The sequence below is a fragment of the Barbatula barbatula genome (assembly GCF_947034865.1).
Source record: "Barbatula barbatula genome assembly, chromosome: 14".
Classification (NCBI taxonomy): domain Eukaryota; kingdom Metazoa; phylum Chordata; class Actinopteri; order Cypriniformes; family Nemacheilidae; genus Barbatula; species Barbatula barbatula.
The window spans coordinates 19,801,803-19,819,181 of NC_136777.1; the positions used below are offsets into that span (position 1 = coordinate 19,801,803).

The 17,379-nt window shown below is 39.6% G+C and overlaps 1 protein-coding gene across 8 annotated transcripts in view; it reads left to right on the top strand.

Annotated features, from left to right (window-relative positions):
* Positions 1-17,379, top strand: part of tjap1 (tight junction associated protein 1 (peripheral)) — a gene marked incomplete at its 5' end in the record, with an annotated part of 75,440 nt that overhangs the window by 47,277 nt on the left and 10,784 nt on the right. For 7 of the 8 annotated variants that reach the window (XM_079473869.1, XM_079473868.1, XM_079473865.1 and 4 more), the window contains 3 exons: positions 2,281-2,309; positions 9,448-9,609; positions 15,923-15,989. In XM_079473869.1, the coding sequence (XP_079329995.1) occupies positions 2,281-2,309; positions 9,448-9,609; positions 15,923-15,989 (258 nt within the window). Of the gene's footprint in view, positions 1-497; positions 999-2,280; positions 2,310-9,447; positions 9,610-15,922; positions 15,990-17,379 lie in introns of those variants that run through there. The other variant, XM_079473872.1, reaches the window with a different exon arrangement.

Genomic DNA, 17,379 nt, shown 5'->3' on the forward strand with positions numbered 1-17,379 from the left:
CGCGGCAACAGAAAATTTACAATTTTATAGTTCGCAGTGACGATCAACTGGTGCTCTCATCTGATCTCACCTCCTCTGAAGACTCCCAGCAGGGCATCCGAAGCAGCTCGCCGTCACACTTCAGCAGGAGTGTGGAGCATTGCTTGGTCTTCAAAGAACAAGCGGAGATACCACCCCATGCTGTTCCTTTGATGAATGCCCATCCACCCAAAGGCATTCTCAAGCAGTCTCACCAATTAGGAGTTCATGCTTCTGACAGTCTGCGCAAGTCCAAGTCCGCAGAGACGCTGGACCGGACGCGAAGTAGCGGACGCAGCAGGAAAAGCATGTCCTTGGACAGAGGCGTTGTGTCGTCTCCCGTTGGGCTTGCTGCATCCACATCATCTCCCAACTCTGTGCCACCTGATTGGAAAATACCCCTTCTGGAAGAAAAGATCAAATTTTCCCACTTCCTGGATGAAATCACCTACCGGGTCTTTAGCCCGGCCAGTCTGAAGATGTTGGGTAGCAAGTTGCCACCAGCCTCTTCGAAAGGAAACCACACCAAGCAGCAAAACAACCCCCAACAATCTGGATTAAGGGATCAACAAGACAGAAATCAAGAGAGGGGTCAACCTTGGGACAAGTGGGCAGCCCAGCATAACCGAGCATTTGGGAAATCAATGGAGGGACGACCTAAGACATGGCATATGTCAATGGACAGTCCAGAGAGGGTGTCAGAAAAACAACATACTCAACGTGAGGGGACTCGACCTAAAGCTGAAGGCCCCATTAACAGCTGGGTGGGGGGCAGTGATGGTTCAGAATGGGATGACAGGACTCCACAAGGGGTTCAATGCCAGTCTCAACCCCGCCAGGTGTCTCATATAGAGAGCAGAGCCCAGCAAAAGCAGAACAGTGGTAAATCAGAGATGATAAAGGGTGAGATTCCAACCATTCGTGTGGAGGGTGAAAAAACACCTGAATCTAAAGCTTTTAGCATATTTTCACAGATCAAGGTATGTGTTTGACTTTGTCTGATATTGTGTACACACTGCTTCTGCATTAAAAATAATTTTTAATGCAGATTGGAACAATTATGCCTGAATATTCAATGTAGTTAAAAGAAGTAGGTCACCCAAATTCTGTCCTCATTTACTCACCCTCATGTCATTTCTGATCAGACATTGTTTTGTGCAACAAAATAGTTTGAATGTTGCTGCACATATTTCCACATTAAGCTCCAAAAAGGACAAAGAGAAACATAAAAGTAGTAAAAATGATGTCTCCGCTAAATCTTGAATCTTACATTTTGGCCACATTCTATATTGTCATATGCAAAGACTAAGGCACATTTTTGTAACCCCTGGTCTCATTATTGTTATTCAAAACTAGCAGCATTTAAATTCTTCAAAATGGCCAAGGATGGGTTCAGAAAGTTTTTCAGTTTTAAACATGGGAGTAAATTAAGAGGTTATTCGGTTTCTGTAAGTGTAGGCACAACATGACCAAAATCCACATCTGAAGCATAGAAGCACCCACAGATGAATTTCTCCTAACAAGACTGTTTGCAAAAACAATTATCCCCAATTATCACACTTTTCGTGAATTTTGTCCTTCACAGTTTTATTTGGAACACAGATTTTCCTTCAGCAACACCAAAATTAGTCGGAGTTGTTTGCAATTTTACTCTAAAAAATGCGTTTCAAAAACATTTGTCAGAAAGAATTTCCATTTTCTAACCTGTTGGATTTGGTTGGCCGTTTAGCTGGCAGAAAAAAAAACAGGCTGTCAGAACAATTTCATAGCTTCACATGCGTATTGACCCGTTCGATAGAAAGGAAGACAGACTATGTTTAACCCTTCCGTTCTATCCCTTCTGTTTTATTTAGTTTTTTCAGCAATTATTAAGTTAATTTTCCAGAAAGGCCAGAAGTTATTTCTAAAACGATAATACTCTATTGATACTTCAATTATGTATGCATTATAGATTAAGCGTATTGCATAACTCTGTATGAACTTTTCTTTTACTACAACTTGTAGCTTTCCATTTTATAATATAGAAAATATTTATTTTGAAGTTTTGATGTTTAGAAACTGTTGTAACCAATGATCATATCGGAATGTATTGTAAGGTGTATGTGTACCCTTTTGTTAAAAAACAAATATAGTAGAGTTTCGAGGGTTGGCTGTATGAAATATTTACTGTAATATAGATCTGTTTGTTCCCTTAAAACTCAAATATTCACGTGTAAGGCGATGTTCAGTATGCACATAATAAATTGATGTTTTTTCTTACAGGAGTCCTTATCAGATGCCGACAGGATCAAGTAAGTCTTTCTATGACATCGTAATGAAATATTTAATCTTATTTATTTCTTGTTTCAATGCTGCTTCTGCATATATTCCGTTGCTTTTGTATTAGTCATGATGTCCTTTAAAGTGTGCCACCTAAGTGTTAGGTGTTATGTGACACCTCACCTGACCTGGCTCAAAGCTGATTATTCATTGGATCTTAGTGTTGTTTGACCTAGTTGGCCAGGAGCCAATCAGGTGAGGACACGTCTAGAGGATATCATCAACTGATTAACCTAGAAACTCTCGAGGGATGGGGAGATTTGGGTTTTTGGAAGTTGTTGAGCAGGAGGAAAGTGCCCAAGTGCCCATCTTTGGATAGCAACAGACTTTTTTCCACCCACTTCCCCTCAAGTGCTCACTGTTACTCAGTCAGATTCACTTTTATCATTGACATCTCGCTATCTTTCCAGGGATACAGGGATTTTAGGGCTTTTAGACTTCAACACCAACCATCAGGTATCGCATGATCAGTGATAAGGTTCTCCTTTAAAACAGGGATTCCAATACCTCTGCTGCACATTTTATGTACTGCATTAGCTTTCATTTCTCTCATGTGATGTTGAAGCGTGCAGGATGCAGTCAGGCAGGCTGCTTTATTGATCGGCCTAGTTGTGTACTTGATGCGTGTAGAGAGCAAATGGTGGATGGAGTCTGAGGATGGGTTTCTCCATCATGTGTTTCCACCTCCCTCAGGGTTTAAACCTCCAACGGATCTGGTGCTATTTTTGAAAGCTTAGGTTGTGTTTTCACCAAAGCAGTTATTCCTACGGCCAGCGTGTGCTTTCAGTTTTTTGTATTTGAAGCATTTTTTACTTTGTCAAAAAAAGTACATCAATGTAAGTTTTTACTCAGCCGTACCATCACAGAGCAGGAGTGGCGTGACTAATATCATCCATAAATATTTTTAAAAGTTAGTGTAAAGTAAATATTTAGTTAGTGACGGTTTCATCATAACAACATAAACAAATGTAACAGCGCATGTGCACTTTTGTGACACCAGTTTAACTTTCGGTACACATTCACAAACAATCGTGCTCCTGTAGATTATTTCTGATAACAATTCAAATAAACCTAGAAGAACCTTTACTTGGCTAAGCTTGTCTCTCCGATATTTAGAATTTAGACTGCGATACCAAGCTCAACCACAGTGTCAGTGTACCATACGGTTTGTTTAAACGTGACCGAATTACAGGACCCATTGAAACATACCCATCGAACATAAAACAAATTCCACAAATCATTTATTTAATACAATTATTATACAGTAAAATAAGAATACAAATGAATATTAACGTAAATTCAATAAAATATAAATAGTTATTGTATTAGACACGAGCCAAACCGGAAGTTTACTGGAGGTCAGGCACGTGTGCGTCGGATAAAACTGTCAATTAGTATGAATGGCCTTTCCCCCACTGCATCAGTGCGGCTTCATGTAAAATACTTAGTTCAAAACAACAAAATATAATAGTTGAAGGTAATGTTATAAACTCAATATCAGCATATAAAGCAGCTTTTCAACAGGCCTTAAAACGCAACAGATATCTATTCAAGAAACGGTAACTGACAAGACAGTCTTTGCAGTGAAAACAATGTTTGCTTCGACATTTCGTATCCATTAAATGGTTTGAGCTTTTCTGAACAAATGTTAGGGTTTGTGCGCCCCCAAAAAAACAAATTTTATGTCATAAAAAATGTAAAGTTAGTCACGCTGTAAGGAATGTAAGGTCTCTTATAAGCACGTGCTCGCTTACCCTACGCTTTTTACATTTACAGGAATTCTACTTACTTTGCTCTTTTGCTCTGTTGGTGCAGCGAACATGTGCCTGAGAACAAGCAACAGAAAGTGAGTTACATTGGTATATTTTTAGTGTAAAGCTGCTGCCCTCTTCTCGCCCTAGGGCATGAATCATTCATGTTCCTGTTTCTTTGCTTTTGCGTTCAGCAGTTTCACGTGTGCGTAAGTGCCCCTTTCTCTGCTTCCATCAGTCTGAGATGTAAAAGCAGCTCAGGAAAGTGGAATTACAGGAGCCGGCATCAGTTAAACATTTAGTTTGTGTGAGCTTTTGGATGTATCAGTAGATAAAGATGTTGAGTGGAATTCGATTCCCAGTGTCCGTCTTTAATCACTCACTGTCAGATGACAATGGACAGATGGTTACTTTACTTTTTTGGCCGTATTTGATTGTGATTCTTAAACAATGTTTTAATAGTAATGTTATTTTTCTCATTCTAAATTCCGTTTCACTTGGATGTGTCAAAATGCAGAAGTAAAACAGTCGCAATATCCGGTTCACACAGACTTTAAAAGATGGGTGGTATGCAATTGGGATATGACAATAAGCCAGATTCGCACACTGTCGATGTACCAATCTAAACATGCTTTCACTGTAAAAAGCAATTATAGAATTTACTTAAAGATTATAGTTATAGTTTGCTTTAGATGTTATACACTGTGTATACATGATTTAAGGTTTAAAAACGCTGTATTTTCCACATACCGAGCATGTTTGTATCCCCTCTTTTCTCCGCCTCTCTAAAACATGCGGATATTTTACAAAGTCATGGCTCTGAAAAGCGAGGTGTGGTGTGATTGGTCAGTTCGCTAGTGCGTAGTGTTTGGTCGAATTCTGCGCGGAAATCTTTTTTCCACGTTGCGCGTTTGATTTTTCAGATCACACAAAGAAACAACAACATCAAACCCAAGTCGCATTAGTCCATAACGAAGTGTTTTAATATACTAACTTAATATACAAAGTGTTTTAATATACTTACATGCTGCGAATCTGAAGCGCCAGACAGTCCTTGCTGAGTTTTAACAGTTGGAATTGCCCCACTTTTTAACACAAGCTTCCGTGCATAGCCGGTCTTGATCTCTCCCAGGTTCGTGAAGCAATCATCCGTTAAATGTACTGCACACACTTGAATATTCGGAATGTACTTTTCTGGAACAGTATTGTACATAAAATGTTACCATTTGTTTTTAGTTGCCTTGTCCTTTGGAAGGGCAAACAAAGAGGCTTTCGTCTCGCAACGAAACACACAGCGTCTCAGCGACATGGCTGCGCCGGCGACGGACTGGTACAACCTTACCTGCATTTACATTTGGGTGGTCTTATTCAAATCATACCAAGAGCTGACGTAAATTTGCCGGGGTGTGGTTACACGAGGTGTTTCAGGCAGGTCTGGGTGAGCATTCGCTTCTAGATAAAATACATCTTTTGTTCCGACACTTAAAGTTTTGCTATTTTACGTGTCTAATATGTGCATGGGCAACTTATAACACATATTTCCAGGGAATCACTCCTTAAATGACTCAAAAAATGTAGTAAATCTCACTAGTTGTTTTTTTACAATGTAGCGACGCTGGGTCACGTGCTGTAGCTAAGAGTCCTGCTTTAGTGCTGTAAGGGTTTAATAATTCATCTTGTGGATGTGTAGCTATATGCATTGTGGCTCACAGTCTGCCCTGAATGTTATAACCTACCTACATTCCCTTACACCACACTTAGTTTCATTAAGTGCTTTTAGTCATCAGGAAATGTAAATGCTCATCTGCTCAGACTCTGAATGATTATTCATTATGTGTTAAGCACTTGATAAATGTATTGTGAGGACATGCTTCGTTCAAATGCTTGTGAAAGCAGTGACTAACTGTGCAGCTAATTGACTCAGTGTTTCCAGAATAGGACTGTTAAAGGCACAGTGCCACCACAGGACTGTTAAAGGCACAGTGCCACCATGTGGTTGTGTGTCCATACAATGGAAGTCAATGAAGGAAAATGTTGTTTGTGTAGTGATAGGATGTTTCATTGTACATTGTAGGCATGCGCAGTGTGGGATAACGTCAGTAAAAGTTGCTTGCTATGGCACCCACTGGTCTCCGGTCCATTCCTAAGCGAGATTAATATAATACCATATCATCGTGTCAGAAGTAGACGTACCTTTCCCAAATTTCACCCACACCATATCGATCTTTAGATCCAGTTTACCCGATTGCAACGTAAACTGAGAGAGAGATAGAGACAGGAGCTTCGGAAAAATTAACAAAGCAGTGGAAAAAGTCCCAATGCTGAATGACAGCAAGTTAAACATTTAAAATGGATACATTGTTCTCCATAACCCTTCTGTGATTTTGGCAGTTGGCCAAATTGGATTTGCAGAATCGAGAGATTCCGCATAGCTGCGGGTATCAATGTGAGAGGTCAGGAGTATCAAGTTAGCTTGCTTATTTACACAATGGCCGATAAAACGGAATGATATACCGAGTACGCTGCCTGTGACAGATGAAGAAAGAAAGAACTACAGCAACGTCAAGGACTCGTTTCCGAAACATTTTTTATGCAGGCACAACGTGATTTATAAGAGGGCTAAATTCAACAAAAGGTGCCAAGACCCCGGTGAAACAGCCGAAGCATTTCTTACTGCAGTTTACAAACAAGCAGAGAATTGTCAATGCGGAATTCTTCAGGAGGAGGTGATAAGAGACAGATTATTTGTTGGACATGGTCATGGACTGTCAGAGAGATTACAGTTAGGCCTGTGACACACTGGATGCGTGGCGTTTCTGTTGCGTGTCAGCTGCGTCGCGTTTTCTGTATCTTTGCACACCAGCACCGTGCCTGACGCGGCGCTGGCGCGCTGCTGCTGCTATAGGTGACGTAGAGGGAGGCCTCCGACAGACAAGGGTCTTGTATTCACGACAAGTTTCAACTTTTTTTACATAAACTACACCTTCCAAAATCCGAAAAATGGGTAAGTGGGCTGTCTGTATATTTAAATAACATTTCCAAATCGAAGTGTAGCCTACTTGAAAGTGTCAAGTCACGTGATTTGGATCACCCTTGTTTACATATGGGGAGAGAGTTGTGGAAGGCTATACTTCATGTTAAGCATAAATATAAAGCCTACTGATAAAGGACACCGTCAACATTATTGACGGCAAAATAGACTATGTTTGAGAGGTGCAATATTTGAAAATCTATAATTATTATATATATATATATATTATTATTTTTTTTTTATTACATTTAATTACATTTCATGAAAAATAGGCGTCGGTTCTATTCCTAGCATGCACGCGTTTTCCGCGCGGCTCGAGCCGCGCCTGAGACGTGCATCTCAGGCAGGCAGTGTGCAAGCTCTTGCCTGTTAACATGGGAGCCGATTTAAAAACGGACACGCCATGCTTCTGAGACGCTCACACCACGTATCCAGTGTGTCACAGGCCTTAGACCCAGAGCTCACACTCAATAAAGTTGTAACAAAAATAAGACCGATTGAAGAAATACAAAAGCAGACAATATTAAGATAAGCTAGTGGAGCCATAAAAGAGGCATGTTGAATTACAAAACCAAACCACAACATGGACAAAAAGGAGTACAGAAGAAAAAACTGACAGAATGAGAAACAGTGATGGAAACAAAGCATGTGGCAGGTCACAAACACACCCACTGAACAGCTCCCCTGCACTAGATGCTGAGTGCAGAAAGTGTAAGAAAAAAGGGCACTTTGTTCCCTTTTGCAAAACAAAAACTGGATTAAATTTATCATGATGAGGAGGCAGACAAGATTGAAACTGTTTTTGGGAGTTCTAAAGTTATTATTAAAATGATGTGTGGCAAAAGACTGTTGCGGTGAATGAGGAACAGATTACATTCAAGTTAGACACAGGAGTGGCAGTGAGAGCCGTTCCAGAAACTCCGAAAGGAGTCATTGGATCCTCAATCCTGCAACAAAGAAGTTGTGTGGACCAAGCAACACTCCAATAAATGTGAGCGGACAGTTTGATGATTCATTACAGTACTTGGATAAAAAAACGCAGTGTTCTTGATACCAAGACTCCTGGGATTACCAGCAATAAGAGAGCTGGGTTTACTCCACACAGTCGACACAATTAACAACATCAGAAACAAATTACAGATCACTACACCCCAACGTTTTTATAGGATTAGGCATACTGGAGGAAGATTACAAAAACAAATTCAAAGAAACAGCCCTTTGCTCTGTCGGTGCCCCGTTGCGCGCATTTGCCCATGATGAAAATGTAAAGAGGAGCTGAAAAGAATGGAAGACTTTGGTGTAATTGCACCCATTAAGGAATCAACTGAATGGTGCTCAGGTATGGTCATTGTAACTAAACCAAATGACAAAGTCTGTGTCTTTGTGGTTCTTACACGGTCTCTAAATTGGATGTTACCGCTGGATTTTGGCATGTCCCATTACACAGAGACACCTTTTGGTTGATATTGCTAACAGCACCTACCCTTTGGCATTTCATCTGCACCAGAGCACTTCCAGAAGCTCTTAACAAAGATGCTGGAGGGAAACTTGTGTCATGCTGATGACATCCTAGTGTTCGGGGCTACACGCAAGGAACATGATGCCAGACTTCTTAAAGTTTTGAAACGGCTGGAACAGAAAGGTCTGACACGGGATAAAAAATGCTAGTTTGGAGTGCCTCAGGTTAAGTTCTTATGCCAAATAATCAGTGCTGAATACATTCAAGCTGATCCAGACAAAATAAAAACCATCACAAAGATGCCACAGCCTCAAAACACGAAAGCGATTTCTCGGCATGGTAAATTATGTCAGAAAATTACATTACAATTACAATATACACTAACATTGCAGGGCTGACAGGTCCAACCAGAGACCTGCTCAAAGTTTAAAAAAGTTCTTCGCTGGTTTCAGCACAGTACTGCCCAGATAGATGGACAAGATTTCAGTTGATGCTACTTTTTTGGACTGGGGGTGCATCATCTCAGCTACAGACTACAGATAAGTGGAGGCCTGTGGCCTTTATTTCACCGAGCAATAATCGGCGGCTTTCAGGTGCTGGTTGGTGTGTTTTCAGAGGTGTTGTTTTGTGTTTGACGCATGTCTGCGTGTACCTCAGATGTAAGGTGTGAAAGCTCACACAGCTGATATGTGAGTGTAGTCATGACAATGGTTAAGCTAGCCATATGAATGTCACAATTATTTTAAAATACTTTCTGTTGGATAAACTTTGTCTTGTTAGATTAGTTTCTTCTTTTTAATTAGATTAGAGTTGAAAAATTATAATTTTCTTTACTTTTCTGAACTATCACTCTGCTGTTCATTTTGCAGGATCCTACAGCAGCAAAATGAAGACTTGCGTCACCGCCTGTCGCAGACCACTCATAAGATGGAGACTATGGAGACAGAGTTTGAGACCAGTCAACATTACATGCAGGCAGAGATGGGTCGCACCAGAGACGACCTTGAGAAAATGAGAGACAAGTTCAGAAGGTTAGCTGTGAATAGTTACACCGTAACACGCATGTATGTAGTGCGTTTTATGTGTAATTTTCTAAACAATTACATTTTGAATACGTATATGCTTTTTATGTAGTCAGCACAATGTTTGTCATGTGAAGATTGATATTCTGCACTGCATGGAGAATGAGATGACAAACTAATTATTTTCTAATGGCAGAGGCCTACGCAGAGCCGTGTACCCTACGCACTTACCCCTACTTACACGCACCCAAAAATGTAACTATGCATTACAGCATCAACAGCACAGTACACCATATGCTGTACTAGGGCTTGGAAAAATGACGGAATATGTCGTTACCGTGGAATAAAATGTCAACCGTATTGTAATGTAAATAAGTAGGCGTGGTTAACTCGAAGCTCTGCAAGTTGTATGATGAAAAAACATGTGAATTAATGCATCCATAACAAACTAACATATCAAATATTCTTTTGACCTTCTTGTAGTCTGTAGTTTCGTGATCCGCTCCAGTCCAGTGCTTTCTCTCTCACCAGCAGTGCTCATGCAGGGAAGCAGTTATCTGCGTGTGCATATTAAAAAAGCTCATTCTCACGTATTTCAGAAGTCAGATTGTTTTGTACAACTGTTTATAGTTATAATAAAGTTTAACTTCAGGCGAACCGAGGTGAAAGATGTGTTGAACTGCGCGATGATGCCCTTTCACGTGACGCACCAAAACCCCCCCGTTTTGGGAGATGTGTGGAGCCACCAGAGACTCGCAGTGCAAAGACAAGCGCGAGAATAAACAAACCTAAAGACGGAGAGTCGCAACACAATAAAAATGTGCATCTAATAGAGAATGAAGAGCGATGAAGACCTACTGTACAGACCCCACGAACACCAGTTTATAATACCCCGTCATATACTCTACTCTCATTGTTTGTGCATATATTCATACTGCATTGTTATACACTATCTTCCTAATGTATCTGTACATGTACATCTGAACATCAGAACTTAATTTGATGTCTTTAGTAAATTTTCATGACTTGTTGAGCATTCAAATGAACTTTAATAAATAAATAAATTAAGTAAATCAATCTAAGAAAAATGTGGTATTTGATATAGAATTATAAAGGGATATTGTAATGCCGCTATAGTCGATATAAAGGGAAAGGTTCTGGATTGCAGCTTTAACTACAGTACGTCATATTAACATCACAGTATTTTAATACACAGTGAATTCTTGAATTCCTTCTAAACATTTGAGATATTCTATAAACGTTGTTGAAGAACTATTGCGAAGTTATGGTGTTTCTATTAAATGTCTATATTTGTCATTCCAAAATCTCGGGTGGATATGGTTGCATATCAAAGCTACTGCACTAGCCATTATTTACGATTTAAGAAGATGTACAGTAGGCGTGTTATCCATGCATTAATAGCAAGGAAAAACATGTATCCTTGATGTATTTCTCGGAGGGTTAAGTACTCAGATTCACATCTTTAAAGAATGGTTCATGTTACTTTTAAACTCCAGACTTTTGATAACTCCTAGAATAACTAAATCCACCAAAGGGGATCGAGCTTTCTCATACGTAGCACCTAAACTCTACGGCCTTCCCGACACTTTTCGAGGTCAGAGACACTCTCCCAATTTAAATCTATATCAAAGACACATCTTTAAGCCAAGCATTCACTTAATGCAAAATATGCTAAATAAACCACCGGGAGACTGCCTTTATGAGATATTATTTACTAGAATAATGTGCTGTGCTGTGTTTTTTACCTTTTTTGCGTTTTCAGTTTTTCTTATTTTCTCCTGTATAGCTGCTTTGGAACAAGGCACATTTTGAAAAGCACTTCATAAATAAGATTGATTTGTATTGAGTTTAACTTTTAAGTACATTTTAAAGACGGAAAAACCTGTTTCCATTGCAGTTGTGCGAAATATTCCTTTTTAAAATTGCTTGAATAAGCACTGCATGTGAGCCTCAACAATCTTGGTTCCCTTGGGCTTTTTTTTCGATATGGAATTTCAATTACTAAAGTGTCTGTAATGTCTCTCTTTCATTACCAGTATTAGAAAAGAACAGAAAGACAAAGCTGTGGAGTGAGATTGTTGTTTGACTTTAACATCCTGTGTAGGGATGCACCGATACCAGTATCGGTCCAGATACCAAGCTCATGTACTCGTACTCGTACAAATTCCCGATGCCAAAGACCGATACCTCACGTGACGTAATTGACAGAACGTTCCAGTGCACACAGAGACACCTGCCGTAGCAGACACAATGTCATAGAGTGTTCACACCTAAATCGCGCTATTCGTGTGTAGTTGGGACGCTTGAACATTTTGAGTTTACTCGCTTCAATCGCGAGTGAAATTCGCGTCATGGGAGGGGCTTCTGGCAGGCGGCTCCAGTCTTGTTGCGAAATGGCGGACATGGATTTTGTTGAGCAGGTAGCTGGGCATAATGTGCTATGGAAGGCTGAAGATAGACGTAGACTCGTTCGGCGCCGTGTCTGGGTCCATCAGATCCTTCAGAGGCGCAGTCCTTCATTGTTGTTTCAGATTTCTGCCTCCGCTCGCTATGTCATAATCACATCACTACTAGAGCAGGTTCCTGATTGGTTAACGAAATGAAAATTTTCACCAAAGTTCAGATTTTTCAACTCGTGCGAATAACACGAACGCTCAATTCGCGCCGCCTCATTCTCGTGAATCGCACCGCAAGTAGGTCTATCGCGTCTTTGCATTGACTTAACATGTATATCACTCTCTCTTAACGCTTCATTCGCGCTTAGCAGTGTGGAAATATTTCAAAATCAATGATGACGACCCACGCATGGCAATCTGCATGCTTATGTCCCTGGTTTTGCCCTTTGGAGGTTATTGGACATTGTGAATTTTGGCTTTGAAAATTTTTGATAAGCACATAAGATTGATTTATTTTTTCATAATATGAGTTGAAGTTGTTAAAAATAAAGATGCTGATATGTTCATTAGTCTCATTGTGTTGTTCTCAACACCTAAAGCGTCGGTGTCGGTATCGGCGAGTACCAGGGAAAAAGTATCGGTATCGTACTCGATCCTGTGCTGTTTGTCTGAGAGTTTAGTGTCATGGTAATGATCAGTTTTTCTCTGTAGATGCATTCTTTTTCCAGTGAGCAAAGTTTGGTTACATTGAATCAAGCTTTATAACCAGGAGCAATATGAACTTTATTATCACAATTTGTTACATGTCTTAACAAATGAACTGGCTTGATGTTGCAACTTAAGGTCATGTTCACCTTCAAGGGTGCCTTGGATTCCATTGTGGACAGAAATATGAAATTTGCTGGAAACCTGTCATGCACGGTAGGGTCACGTGTCGTAAGGCTTCAGGAGGATTTGTAGAGGCCCGCCCGATGTACTTCTGCCCATCTGATCCTCTGCGAGCGAGCCGCTGTGCTGCAGTCTACTGCAATCGCGCAACTTAATCTCCAATCAGGAAGCATCTTCAGATGGCAGTGAGATTAAATTACCCAGCATTCCTCCCATCAGAAATATGTGCCGCTCGCAGCTCCATTTCCTTTCCCATTCTACCAGAACCTGTATGCCAGCTCTCTTCAGATGATTGCATAATTTAATTGTGATTGGTTAGTGGTCGTGCACCATGCTATGTGCGAGCATTTCTGTGCAGCATGCCATGTGTGGGCATTTCTGTGCGACCTCCAATCTAACAGTGTAGCGCAGTCGCATGTGGAGCATGGTGATGTGCTGCAGATGGAGGGAGGGGAAATATTGGAAGAGTTGCCCTAGTTGTCCTTGTAAATGGCTGTTTGTTTGCGTACTCATTTGTTTGATCTGTTTCTAGTTTATTGGCAGTCAACGCACATTTAGCTCCTCTTTCTGAAGAGTTAAATTATTATTATTTATTTTCTGATGTGGTTAGGTTGGAATTTCCCCTTCGCTTGTATTTCAGAGCGATCATCATGCAGCAGTAATTATTGCAGGCATTCACATTTCATCAGCACTGGCCGTCTGCATCCGTGAACTTTAGACAGAGTTTATGACTGCGCTCGATGCCGATCAGCACAGCTTGCTAAAATGAATTTATTCAATCCTAATTGTTATGAATCCTGACAGTAAGGCCCCTTCTCATCCGCCAGCCAGTGAAGCATTATTGATCAGCAAGAATGAAAGAGAGATTGAGATGAAATATGGTCTTGGTAAGCATACATTTTTAATTTGTATTGATGTTTCCTACTTAGGTTGGGTGCCTGAATCCTAGTATTGTGAATTCAGTACCGATTCATTCATCACCTCATGTACATTTACATTTAGTCATTTAGCAGACGCTTTTATCCAAAGCGACTTACAAAGAGTTCAGGGAGCAATAAGCGATATGTCTTAAAAGAGCAATAGTACGATTGTTACAAAGTTACTAGTTTCAATAAAAGCTAGACCACTACCTGTTGAGAGAAGTGAGCGGGTTAGTTTTTTTTGACTGTCAAGTATTCACAGAAGAGATGGGTTTTAAGTAGTTTTTTGAAGGTTGTGAGAGATGTGGTTGACCTGACCGAGTTAGGTAGAATGTTCCACCGGGAAGGAGTTGTGAAGGAGAATGAGCGGGAAAGCGATTTAATGCCCTTATGAGAAGGCATGTATCATATAGCCGAAGTCTCATTTTGAGGGGGCTCACTCCTCCTCTCCCTTATGAAGCACTACGGTGACTGACACTGGACTAAGATGTATGTTATCGCTTCTTTGCCGATGGAAATATCGTATTTATGAAACGCAGTTTTGTATGTTCATGGCTCCTGTAGACACAACTTGGAGAACTCCATGTAAGGGGACCTGCAGTGTATGTAGATAGAAATAGCTCATTCTCAGGTAATAAAAACGTAACACTTCATTATGTAATGTCTTTATACACCTCGGAACACAGTTATATATGTTATATTGCATATTTTGGGTGAACTTTAAAGAATGTATTTGAATGGCTGATATATTGCTTTAGTTGTATATTTGCTTGCTCATAGTTGCATGTTTGTGCTTTTGTTATGCCTAAATATGTTTGTTCTGTAAATCAATGAACCCATCTTCAGCCGGCTCTGCTCATAGTCCCTTCATATACACTTTATCACATATACGCATGTGTTGATCAGACACTCGGCCCTCGGTTATCGGCTGTGTCCTGTTTTCGGCTACAGCCATCTGGAGAAAAACGTCTGACTTTGCTAAAAGTGACACTGATGTCACTTCATAGTTAACCCCCACATCCCTAGAGGTTTACTTTATAGTGCTCTATTCCCTAAATAGCTGTTCGGGTTAAAGGCATATAGTATTACTTACCCTTGGAAATATGATCATACTTCTGAATGAGCCCTATATTCATCAATGAATGTCTGTCTGGTGTCTAGAACAACAGCTTGAGGTATGATGAGTCTTGTTGAAAGCCACTGTCAAATATTGGAACATGGAATTCCCCATGTTGTTTCTACATTAGCTCTCGACATACAAACTGCTCTACATAATGAGTTTTGTAAATACTTAATCTCCTTCGGCAAAGAAGCGAAAACGTGACGACATCTTAGTCCTGTGTCAGCCACCATAGTGCTTCAAAAAGGAGGGATGAATGGAGTGAGCTGTTGGTTGCAATTTACAACCTCACCACTAGATGCCGTTACATTTCATACACTGGACCTTTAAAAAAAATTTTGTCTACAGTAAACAGCCTATTGATACACACTCAGAAATAGGTGTACCACGGTATTAAAGTGCAACTTATCTCTATTATTTTGTTAGATGGTGACTATGCACTTTAACAAATGTGTCTTGTAAAGCTAATAAACATTTTGAGGTGAACATTCAATGCCTAATGTACTACCATTATGTTGTAAAAGCTATAAAGATTTGGAAATACATAAACTCAAATTGACCCCAATGTAAGGAATGTCTCTGTTTCCTGCAAAGCTAATTTATCTAACTTGAAATTTTCCTTTTCAAAAGACTTTCAGATGAAGGAGAAATTTAATGGCTTTTCGTGATGAAAATATTCTGTTTCTTAAGTGCCTCTTCTGACTTCTTCTGTAATCTGCGTTGGCGTTCTGACCGCTTGAGGATTTCATGTCTTTGCTTTGACATCAGACTCACTCTCTTACAACTTTGTGCTTGAAATACGAGCACTTACTGAACCGGTATCATGGGATGCAATAAAGTTTCACAGCACAGAATATCTGTCGTGTTTAACTGCATTGTTTGTTGTCGTCTCATTAGCTCACACAGCATCAGGACGAACTGTACATTATATATTTTCATAAAGTTTTAAAAACGATTTTGTTTTGATTTTCCCACAGACTTCAGAACAGCTATACGGCATCTCAGAGAGCTAATCAGGACCTGGAGGAGAAACTTCACGCCCTGGTAATTTGATGTCACATGTAACACACCTTGCGTCTAAAATTGCAAACAATGACAGTATGTAAGGAATTAGATGAAGTAGGTATTATCCATTCAATACATGCTTAGAAATCTTATGGAAAGCAGATTACACCATTACACCTGATTTTCACTTTTGGATCACTTTTGTGAAAATCACAGAAAAATGCATAAAAAACATTCACACCCATGATTTTGTTATAGTTATAGGAAATCAAGAACATGTGTGAGGACATATCAGCCATGCAGTGTTATTGGTGAATGTCATGAATGGACTTAAATTCCCCCTGTAGTTGATAATTTAATGCTGTAAGACACATATTTGAATTATTTTTAAATATATCCATCTGATGGTCAGTGACAATAACTTCGTCATGCTTTAATAGCTTGAATGTAACATAACCCTTGCTGTATATAATATAAGTTGAGGTATGAATATGAATATTAATATATTAGTCTCCGCCTTCCACTTGGTCAGCTGCATGATGTGATTGGTTACAACATGATTGTGATAACGGGTGGATTCAATCTGCAGTTTTGTCTTTAGTAAAATTTTAAGAAGATTTTTAAGAAGAAAATACTTTAATGGTGTTCACTGATGAATTTGCACAAGGTTTGTCTTGAAAAAAAAATCTACTGAAAAAAAAATTATCGAAAGGGAATTGATTTCTACCACAGGGGGACTTTAATCTCACCACACAATACTAACATTTACATGAAGTGATTTAGCAGACGCTTTTTTCCAAAGCGACTAAGATAATATACTATCAATGTACGAGTTCCACTGACTGCTTGCTACTTGTCTGTCAATTTGTATTAAAAATATCAGTATATTAAAAAGGCACAAGTGCACTGAACAATGAAAGCAATAAAAATACCTTTTTTCTGAAGTATACCCACAATCCTTCAACATTTTAAGAATAAACTGACTGTGCTTGTGTTAATATTCGAGTGTTATGTATTGTGTCACTGTTAGCTGAGTTCTGTTTAAAATTCAGTCCCATAAAATCTAAGCAACCCCCCCTTTTCAGCTTTAAAAAGGATTGATCTGCCATTGATGTTTTCTTCCGTTCAATAAACAAACCAATGCAGCATTCTGAATGGCCACTCTGGTTGTGATGGTCACGGTTAAGAGCTTTGTGACGGATCAGTCTGGCACCCAGACAGCAGATACAACTCAGAACGTTTTTCCCCTGTAAGCTTTGAGTTGATGAGATTTCCTTTTTTATCAGATTTTCAACTAAACACCTACAAGGTTTAAATAATATCCTAGAACAATCCTCCAAAAAAACGAAACAATGAACATCTTCAAAGCTGATCGAATCAAATATGAAAATGTCCTAAAAGGGACAGTTCACCCAAAAAATTTAATTCT